The 11076-nt window shown below is 41.5% G+C and overlaps 1 protein-coding gene across 1 annotated transcript; it reads left to right on the top strand.

Annotated features, from left to right (window-relative positions):
• The first annotated feature begins 9637 nt into the window (after window positions 1-9637).
• LOC134643546 (leukotriene B4 receptor 1-like) lies at window positions 9638-10612 on the top strand. The gene has a single exon (XM_063495972.1). It carries the CDS (start codon window positions 9638-9640, stop codon window positions 10610-10612), a length of 975 nt encoding a protein of 324 aa, XP_063352042.1.
• Window positions 10613-11076: the final 464 nt, after the last annotated feature.

Below are 11076 nucleotides of genomic sequence, written 5' to 3'. Positions count from 1 at the left end.
GTGTTCTTTGTTGTTGCAACCTTTTTTCCTTTTTCCAAGTGTTATTGGTAAAACAGTGTTGCCGGCTCTTTATGTTAAGATTATCTATTGTAGCGGCGGCACTCCATCTCTATTTCACTCTTCTGTACCACCTTTAGGAGTCAGTCCGGCAACATGCATTTGAACGCGAGCAAGTCCAGGTACTTTCCTTGCAAAAAAGATGTTTATTGAAACTTTTTGTATTTACATGGCAAGACTCGGTCAAAAAACTGTGTTGCTTCCAACTTATCCGACTCCCCAACTACGTAATTACAGTGTGCCGGAAGCCCAAAATACTAAAAAGCGCATTAGAATGTCGCACTTCTATGTTCTATACCTTTAACAAAACAGTATTTTGAAATTAACTAGAAATTATATTCTTAATAACAAACATGTATATTTCTCCTCTAATCATTTTATCAGTACCAATAAAATTAACCTTTAATTGGCTCTTACATCTATAATAAAGACTATTTTATTTACTAAAAACACCTGTCTGTTTTCCTTTCATTCTGTTCTGGACTCATTTGTTACTGGTCCCCTCACTCGCATGCCTAGATCCCTTCGGGGGGACGTAACAATGTGGGGGCTCGTCCGGGATATGAATGGAAGGAACAGCAATTGAGTTTTAGTGAGTTGTTTGCCGGTGGCTTGTTTAGTTGTATTGTATCTGCTGCGCTCTCTCTCCAGTTAGCAAAGGGGAGTGTCTAGTTGAGCGTAAGCTCCTCCTTCAGGCACTCATTTTTTATTTTGCCTTTTTTATTTTCAGAGTAATCCCGGGTGGGGATTAGTTCCCTGTCGGGGGTAGGCTTGTCGGTGCTTTGTGCACTTGATGCTTAGCCTTTAAAGTTGCCTCGAGCCTGGTATACTCCAGAATTTGTGTCTCCACAGCTCTGCGTAAGGCTGAGCTGAAAGCTGCTCTTGTGTCTGGCTTGGTGGAGAAAGGGATAGTGGCCTTGCCAGTGTCTGCCAGTCCACTTGAGCATGGTATAGCGTCTCAGCCTGTTCCGCAGGTGCCAGCTCAAGCTGTAGGTCCATCGGTGTCTACACCTGTTCCTCAGGGGCTGCCTGAGGACAAACCCATGACATTGCCTCGCTTCGAACCTCTCTCCATTGAATCAAGTGTAGGCTCGAAGCAGAATGCTAGGCTCTGTGTACGCCTGGCTTGTCTCCAGTGGGAAAAGGAGGATCGTGAGAGGGAGTTCCAGTTAAGGAAGGAGTTGGAGCTTAAGCGTTTAGAGGCAGAGCTTGCCAGAGCCAGGGAGGTTGAACTGAAAAAGGTGGAGGCGGAGACAACTGTCAAGTTGCGACAGTTGGTACTCCAGCAGGCTTCTCTTCCTGCGACTGCCTCCATTCGGCAGGCAGACACACTGTTTGATGTAGGGAAAAACAGTCGTCTGGTTCCGGTGTTACGTGATACTGAGGTTGACAGCTACTTCGAGTTTTTTGAACGGGATTCGTGGGCTATTTTGCTACGATGTAAGCTGGTAGGTAAGGCTCAGGAAGTTTGTTCCTCATTGTCAGCTCAGGACAGTCTGAATTATGACAAGCTGAAAAGTGCCATCCTGCTAGCTTATGAGCTAGTCCCAGAAGCTTATAGGCAGCGTTTCCGGGGATTAAAAAGGGGACAGGGTCAATCCTACCGAGATTTTGCAAGGAGGAAAAGTGTGCTTTTTGATCGTTGGTGTGTGTCCAGCAAAGCTACTGACCTGGCGTTGATGCGTGAATTAATGCTGGTGGAGGAATTTAAGAACTGCATCTCCGAGCAGATTGCAGTATACCTCAGTGAACAGAAGGTTTCCTCATTACACCAGGCTGCAACACTAGCTGATGAGTTTGCCCTCATCCATAAAACCAGTGTCATTAAGCAGAACCGACGCGATGACCTAGTGAAGGTTAGTGATGTGCCAGCTACACAGTACCCAAAGGGTGAGGTACTTGTGTCCCATTCCAAGGCAAAAAGAAAGTGTTTTTTCTGTTTCAAGTCTGGCCATTTAATAGCAAATTGTGAGGCCTACAAACAGAAACAGTCTCAAGATTTAGGAATGTGCCAGCTAACAATGCTTATACAGCCAAAATAAAGCTCTGTTTCTTTTGCCACAAATCTGGCCACCTGATTGCTCACTGTTCAAAAGCCGACTCAAAGCAAAATCGATCTGCTTTCAAAAGAGTGAATCGTGGTTCACAAACGGACAAAGTTGCCAGTCTGAGACGACAATTGGAGCATAATTGCTCGGTGGTGTCATTTGGTCACTGTCAGAAATCGACTAATTGTGATCCGCCACCTGTTGACAGTCTTTCAGGTCTAGATGACCTGCTTTGTGATAGTGTGTGACACAACCATTCCAACCTGCACCTCTGGCTAACCAGCATGCCTGTCGCCATGACCTAGCAAATAAGCGCCTGAAAAGTGTTTCAGTAAGGCCTTCTAGCTATCCGTTGGGTTCTCCTTATGTAATGACTCGAAAAACATCTGACTGTCACTCGAGACACTATTTTGAGGGAATCGAGCCAACCCCATTCAGTGTTTTGGACCCATCGAAAAGGTCTTGGCAGATTCGGCAGGCTATACCTAACCGTTATTATGGTGCATGGTAAGTGATATGTTTAAAAGTTGGGTAGGACATTCTGTGACAAACCACTGGTTTGTATTTATGGGAGGGGGTGTTACGGCCCTAGCTGGGCCTCCTGAAACTGCCCTTGTGTGGGCGTGGTGTTTTTCCCCACCTCCTCCTCTCTTGCCACTCCTACCCCTTGTTTCTCTCTCTCCTCTCTCCCCAGGACACAGCTGCCCTTGGTTAGCCTCGTTTGCCACCTGAATCCAGTCAGCAATCACCTCTGAGGCTATTTAAGCTAGGGATGTTGTTGCAACCTTTTTTCCTTTTTCCAAGTGTTATTGGTAAAACGGCGTTGCCGGCTCTTTATGTTAAGATTATCTATAATAAAGACTTTTATTTACTAAAAACACCTGTCTGTTCTCCTTTCATTCTGTTCTGGACTCATTTGTTACTGGTCCCCTCACTCGCATGCCTAGACCCCTTCGGGGGGACGTAACACCTCTTTACATAGACTTAGATCTCATCATCTGAGAAGTCACAAAGGAGGGGCGTCAGTCACGCTGGTCACCCTCGTAGCTTTGGAGGATTCAGCAAGAACAAGCCACGTCTGTTTTTACAGGTATCTGGTATGTATGCAAATTACATGTGTTTTCTTTTATTTTGGTTTCCCCGTGGAAGATATATTCAGGCTAATGGTTGATATGTACAAAGTTGTGTAAAAATGGTTAAAGGTATATGTATATATTTAAACTGCATCTATTCACATACTGCTGTACAGTACAACGTGTCTTAAAATGTCTTTATTTGGGTAAAAAGGGCATTTGAGGTGCAAATATAGCCACTGTCAGTCTGGGATACTGAATTTGTGTGCTTAAGATACGTTTCATATCAAATTGATAAGATGTTTTGGTCATGCTTGTGGGTTTTTTTTTTTTTTTTTTTTTTTTTTTTTTTTTTTTTATCTATCCTGAAAGATGTCTCGAGAGACAACATATATACAGCAAGGTGATGCTGGATAAATGTTGAGAAGGACAATGTTGAGAGTGAATTGGTTAATAAAATACCTGAGGAGGATTCAACCTTTTTTGTCGCCTTTGTGGGTTTTTTACAGGCATGTGGTACGTAATACATTTTACACAACTGTTCACAGGCATTGCAACCCGGTACCCAGGGCTGGACTGGGACAAAAAAATCGGCCCAGGCATTTTGACTTGAGACCGGCCCACCAGGTATTAAAGCCATAGAGCCTTTGAACGAAAACAAATACTGTTGTGACAGTGATGTACACTTTCTTGTTGGTATATGTATGATTTCTATACATTTTACGTCAGATAAAAACTTTGTAAGATTCAGATAATTATTTATTAAAAGGAGACATTTTAAATGAGAAGAAAGAAAAGTATTTCTTTGTGCCCCCCTTTCCCTGTTAATGTCCTACCTGGCCCCCTGGCAAAACTTTGCTAGACCCGTCCCTGCACAGTTACCAGCTGTCAGCTTACGTAGAAAAGGATCCTGGTGTTACTTGTCTCTCAGAAACAATTCATAACTTCCCTTCAACTCATTCATGTCATCTAAAAGGTAAACCTGTTTCTCCATCACCTGTTCAGCTCTGATGATTCAGTAAGGACATCTCCTGGTTTCATCTTCATGTTTCCCTCTCACCACATATCCAAACCAATATCATGACCAGTAACTGTTACAGCTGTGGCTCCAGCAAACATCAGCTGATACTAGAAACGAATATTAAATAAATTCTAACAACAGCTGATCAAGTTTAAACGTGCTGCTGTTGTTTAGCGCGACATCCGCTGGTTTCCTGTTTCTGGTGCAAAGTGGGCAATAAAAAAACAAGAGAGACGGGACTTGCGTCAGAAAAGCCGATCAGCTGATCGTTGATCAGTTTCATGATTGAAGTAGCAACAGGAGAGGGAGAGAATCAGAGAAGAAGCAGCAGTTGTGTGGCGTAAACACAGAACTCCAGCTTTGTGTCTTTTTTTCATTCTAGCTGAAGTACGGGACAAACTGTGTTCCTTCTCAGCTCAATACGAAACGCGTGATATTTTCTCTGAATACGGGACGATTCTGTTTTTTACGGGTCGGTTGGCAACTCTACTAAATAACCTTATGAATAAAATAAAGTTCACTATCAGTAACATCATAGCACCCACCCAGCTGTATAGATACTCCGTCATGCTAGCTAGTACGCAGCACGAGTTATTGTAACTGATGGTAAAAAGTCAGCACAACGAAAATAAACTACACCTAAACTTGGTTTATATCTGACCCAGATAGACTGCAGGTCATAACTTCTTACCTGAAGTTCAGTTCACCTGATACTCGGCCGCCTCGGGTCTCTCCTCCTCCTGCCTCCCCTTTTCCCTCAACCACCTGTAGAAGCTCCACCATAGCCACCACCAAACAACTGAGTTATTTTTACACATCGACCAGCATCTGGCCAATCCACCACCTTTCATTGTTTATGCCATTACAAAAAAAACAAACAAAAAAATCGGCCCATAAAAACGAAAAATCACCATCGTTGTCGGTATGCCCGATGGCCAGTCCAGCTATGCCGGTACCTGTTACATATGAAACAGGCAAAAATTAATATACGAAGTATAATAAAACCAACCAATCAAAGCATCTGAAAGATAACTGAACAGAATACATAGCTAAAGTCAGAGACAAGTGCAGCAGTCTTGAAGTCACGACTGTCCTGACGGACTCTCAAAAAGAGGAAAACTGGTGTCAGTTCAGTGTATGTAAAGCTGACTAAAATTTTCAAAGGTCATTCATGTTATGTTATTTCAATAACAACACAGAGGTTACAGCTCTTAATGCTCCTAACGCAACTGGGTGCCCTTTGAACATTTTTCTTCTTTAGTTTTCGTATTCTTTCCTGATGTTGCTATTCATTGGAACTGCCAAACTGATCACAACTGAGCACTTCTAATACATAGCCATGGTCCTCTCAACCTCCTTTGGTGGTGTATTCCATCAGGACTCAAGACTGAAGGCGAGCAATGGCAAATTGTTCCACAGTTTTGAAGCTGTAACTGCTAAAGCTCTATCAGCTCTGAGTTTACATTGCATCTTTGGAATGAGCAGAAGCATCTGGTCTGCTGACATGAGAGAACAAGGTGGGACATAAGAGTGCAGCAGCTCAGACAGATTAAATCAGGCAGAGCCATTACTTAAACACAAACAAAATTATTTAAATTATTTAAATGAACTGAAACCCAGTGAAGGGAAGCTAAAATTGGAGTGATGTGCTATTTCTTCCTTGCACCAGATAAAAATCAAGTCGAGGATTTGCACCAGCTGTGGGCAAGCTTGAAGTTTTATCATGACATTAGGGACACTGTTGCAGCAATAGTATTTGTAAACAGTGCCCCTAAATCCACTCCTGTATGCCTTTACTTCTAATCGTTTGTCCAGCCTGTGCCACAAAACTGCTCAACTTTTCATACAGAAGTTCAGAATTTCCCAAACTATGTCCACAGCTCTCACTACAGAAGAAGCAACTCAATGACAAAAGCTGACTGGGAAATTAAGTCAAAAAATCTCCTCTATCCCACTGATACACACGGTGTGCCCTCCGCTCTATTTATCACAGAAAGCTGATGGCGATTGCTGGTGTAACGATAAACTCTGAGGTTAAGCAACATCTCCCCTCAAATCACCTGTGTGCTGATTACAGCTGGTCCTCAGACAGAGGAATTACATGTTTGTGGAAAAGAAATAAGGAAAAGCATTAAAAAGTATCAATGTACACATTAAATTGAATTCAGCATGCAAACTTTATATATTTACTTCATATAGTATAATCTCCGTTTTCTTTTCTTTTTTGTCATTTCTTGTTTTGTTTTTCTTTTCTTTCTGAATTCTTGTTTATTTTTAAAGCATTTCATATATTTAAGGATATTCAAGGTCTGAGAGGCCGATTCCCTCTCCCGCTCGCCGGGGTAGGGGAGTAGGTTCGGCCGGATGGCTCCCCAAACCTCAGTCGGCCTATGGAGGTATGCGGTGGGGCGTGGTCTGCGGTGACATGCAGGGAAGGCGGATGCACTTACACGGTATCTGCAATCATGCCCTGCCGACCTAAGTATTGTACTGGGTCCTGAGAGGTTGTTGTTGGTGTGTGGCTGGCAGCTGGGAAGCTGCAGCCAAATATTTGTAAGAGCAACCGTGAAAGTCTTAATAAAGGATGCTGCAAGGCATGTTCATGTCTTCGGGTCTGCTGTGGTCATGACCAACGCTAAACACTAACTTTAAAATAAACAGCAAGGAGGTGCACTTCCCAGGCAGCTGAACATAAACAAAGCTGCTGTTGAGGTTTACTTTTTCTTGACCTCACCGACCGTTTGATATCCCAGGTGGAGAAGAAGGGTCAGATGAGGCTGGAGTATTTTTCATCAAAGCTTTATTACCAATGCGCACTGGGAGATCACACTACATGCAGTCACAGCAAGCATCAAGTGGATCTGAGGATCTTTCCTTTTACACACACCTATATAGAGTAAGTGGGGGGGCTGCCTTGTGTCACCCCTCTTCAGTAGTTTTCCACTAATTCTATTGTTGGTTAAATTGGTTTATGAGTGGCTATTATTTTGTTGCAGCTTGGACCCAGCTGATGCTTTTACTTTGAAAGTTATAGAGCCACAAGGTGCGATAAATCAAGTGGTGTAAACTATACAGTAGAAGCGTGAGTTTTTTAATGCACAGAGAGAAGGTTAAGGAACGGGAACGAGAAAAAACGGCTATTAAGGTGCAATTCTGAGTTGCAAGTGGTTCCTTAGCACCTGGTTGATGAGGGAACAAGGTTGGTAACGATTGCAACCATTTACAAGTTTCACTGTTATATGTTATGTAAGGTAAAGATAATTAATTTGTTATTAATGAAAAAGGAAAAGGTTAAAGGTAACAAACTGTTTGATTTGCAAATGGTCCTGTATGCTGTAGCTCTTACAGTGTGTTCACATACACAGCTGTTTAATAAAAGGATTGTGAACCATCAGTTTGAGAGGCCATCTTTTCAACCGGGGATGCTACAGGGGGACTGTCCTCACCTGGCTTGTAACTGCGGATTACTGTTTATCTTACTGAGGCAACTTTTGCTCCTCATTTTATGACAGGCAAACCCCCACTGTCAATAAAGTCCTTACTTTACACGTTGCACGCCAGGACTTATAGCTAATCCAACTCATTTGGCATTCAGAGGTTGAGAGCTTTAAGGTCACATTAAATGTTTTGAGAATAAAAGTCCACAATTGTCCGTTAAACAAGGGTTGACCAAGTCATCCTTACAAAACAAACTTATGAATCATTTCCTGTTCTTCTGATCTGCACCTGCCCCTATTATCTAAGGAAACTTGAGCACATTGTACTCTAATCTTTGGTTTATTCTACTCACAATATGTGACACATAGTAGTACCCCAAACAGTCCCTTAGAACTTCTGAATAACTTTGAAAGGAACATTAATACCGATAATATGTCATTTTCAAGCTGCCAAAAACTGATTGTCACCTATAACTTGTCACTGAAATACTGTTACTACTTCAAAGTTGTTGGAAATCATTCTGAAGGGTTATGTGTGACACATAGTACCCCAAACAGTCTCTAAGAACTGCTGAATAACTTTTAAAGGAACATTAATACCGATAATATGTCATTTTCAAGCTGCCAAAAACTGATTGCCACCTATAACTTGTCACTGAAACAATATTTCTGCTTCAAACTTGCTGGATGTCATTCAGAAGGGTCATATGTGACACATTATACTGCAAACTTAAAGCTAGCCTTTATTGGACAGAACAAAGAAACTCAAATGTCCAAAACCTTGTAATTCACAAAATAACACAAAACATGGAGTAATGGCCTAATGTAAACAGGTGGGAGGAGATCCTCTTAAACAAATCAGGGACAGTAAGTAATAGTAAAGACAAAACACGAGGGAAAAACAAATGTCATGCCAATAAAGCACCTTTGAATTGAAACAAAAACAAATAAACCCAAACAATTACATCTAAGTAAATAAGAGAACGCCAATGGAACTATACTAACAGAGCAGAAACAGGGGGTATAGTGGAGGCTAAACACAAGGAAACCAAGGAACTACATATATATATATATAAATTCCTTGCCCCCAGTAACTACAACTCTAACATGTGAAAAAACACAAAATACTGGAATAATTAAACAAACCAATTGAAAGCAAAGCTGAACTCAGAAGTTGGGAACAATAATGAAATTCATCCAGAATCAAACACATAAATGAATGAATTAAAAAATAAATGAATAAATGAATAATTTGGGATACAAGGATACTCAAAGCAACTGTGTTTTGTTTTGTTCTTACATAAGCTATGCTCACGGCCACTTTAAGAGGTATCTCTTCCTAGTAACATGCTGAACTTCCGTGTTCCTTCTGAACTGCCTCAGTTCTTGGTGAGAAATTCTCTTTTGCATACCCTGAGATGAGTCCGACTACCATGGTGCCATCAGCGAACTTGATGATGATGACGTAGATATAAAGCACCAACAACTGATTTCCAACAACTTTGAAGTAGTAACAGTATTTCAGTGACAAGTTATAGGCGGTAATCACTTTTTGGCAGCTTGAAAATGGCATATTATCGGTATTAATGTTCCTTTCAAAGTTATTCAGAAGTTCTAAGGGACTGTATGTGTGTGTGACACTTCTGGTCACTATGGCACAACCTCTTTCAGTCTTTCAGTCGCTCCATTTATGGCGTGACCCTTTAATATACCAAGATGTACAAAGCATGTAAAAAGCAGAAGTGAGCAGTCCTGCTAAACTTAAAAACAGGACGTTGTCGCTGGCTATGCTTGCAGTGTAAAATTAAGAAAGCTGAAAATAAATCTTCTAATTGTCTAGCTCCTTCTGCACAATGACACCATATTAGGACACAATTCTCTGACAGTACCTTTATTATTAGTTCCTCTTTCACTTCATCAAAAATAACATCTTGTTTGTGTGGGTGCACATTTATCATCATCCTCACTTGCTCAGTGCACAACAATCAGCAAGTTTGCAGCATGGCACAATTCAACTCCACCATGGTTACTTCTAACATCTCCTCCTCTCCTGGGGATTCACCTCATCCTTCCTTGGACTCCAGCGGTCTGGTTCCTGCAGTAGTGCTGTCCATCTGCTTCCTGCTGGGATGTCCTGGAAACATCGCTGTCATCATTGTCAAGCCAAACTGGGAGAACATGTCCAGTCTGAGTCAGAGTTTGATGCTGAGTCTGGCTGTGTCAGACCTGCTCTGCTTGGTTACCCTTCCACTGTGGATTTACTCATTCCTCTATGGCTGGACCTTTAGGCTGGTGGGCTGTAAAATCATAACATACTTTGTTTATTGCAGTCTTTATGCCAGTCTGCTGACTGTGACTGTGCTGAGTTTCCAGCGATACCTTCAGGTCGTTAACCTGCAGAGGAGTTTAAATCGGGTAAGAGCAAGGATGCTGCTACTTCCGCTCTGGCTGGCTTCAATGATCCTGTCCACTCCTGCTTTAGTCTTTGGACAGTTATCTGAAAATCAGAAACGGACAACATGCAGTAATCAATACTCCGCCGAGGGCCAGAGGATGGCTGTGGTGTTGACAGAGACTCTTGTAGGATTTGTGTCGCTTTCTGTCATTGTTTTTTCATACATCAATCTGTACAGAAAAGTGAATCAGGCAGCATTTTTCAACAATCCACAGACCACCAGACTGATTACCAGCATCACTGTGACCTTGGTTATCCTGTGGATGCCATATCTTGTCATTAATGTAATTAGTGTGGCAGCGATTTCTCTAAAGAAAGAGGGCCTGGTGAAGTTTTCTCATGACATTAGGGACACTGTTGCTGCAATAGTATTTGTAAACAGTGCCCTGAATCCACTTCTGTATGCCTTTACTTTACGTTTGTCCAGCCTGTGCCACAAATCTGCTCAACTTTTCATACAGAAGTTCAGAATTTCCCAAACTATGTCCACAGCTCCCACTACTGAAGAAGCAACTCAATGACATAAGCTTATTGGAAAATTAAGTCAAAAAATCTCCTCTATCTCACTGATACACACGGTATGCCCTCCGCTCTATTTATCACAGAAAGCTGTTGGTGATTGCTGGTGTAACGATAAACTTTGAGGTTAAGCAACATCTTGCCTCAAATCATATGTGTGCTGATTACAGCTGGTCCTCAAACAGAGGAATTACATGTTTGTGGAAAAGAAAGGAAAAGCATTAAAAGGAATCAATGTACACATTAAATTGAATTGAACATGTTAACAATTTTTACTTTATATATTTACTTCATATAGTATAATCTCTGTTTTCTTTTCTTTTTTTGTCATGACGGTTTTCTTTTCTTGTTTTGTTTTTCTTTTCTTTCTGAATTCTTGTTTATTTTTAAAGCATTCTATATTCAAGGATTGTTGTTTTTCTAACTTTTAGTTATAGCATTGTCATTGATATCAGGAGAGAGAGCT

This window comes from Pelmatolapia mariae, linkage group LG15 (assembly GCF_036321145.2).
Source record: "Pelmatolapia mariae isolate MD_Pm_ZW linkage group LG15, Pm_UMD_F_2, whole genome shotgun sequence".
Taxonomy (NCBI): Eukaryota; Metazoa; Chordata; class Actinopteri; order Cichliformes; family Cichlidae; genus Pelmatolapia; species Pelmatolapia mariae.
Note: the sequence above shows the minus strand (reverse complement) of the source record. Positions and strands in the feature narration are given on the sequence as shown.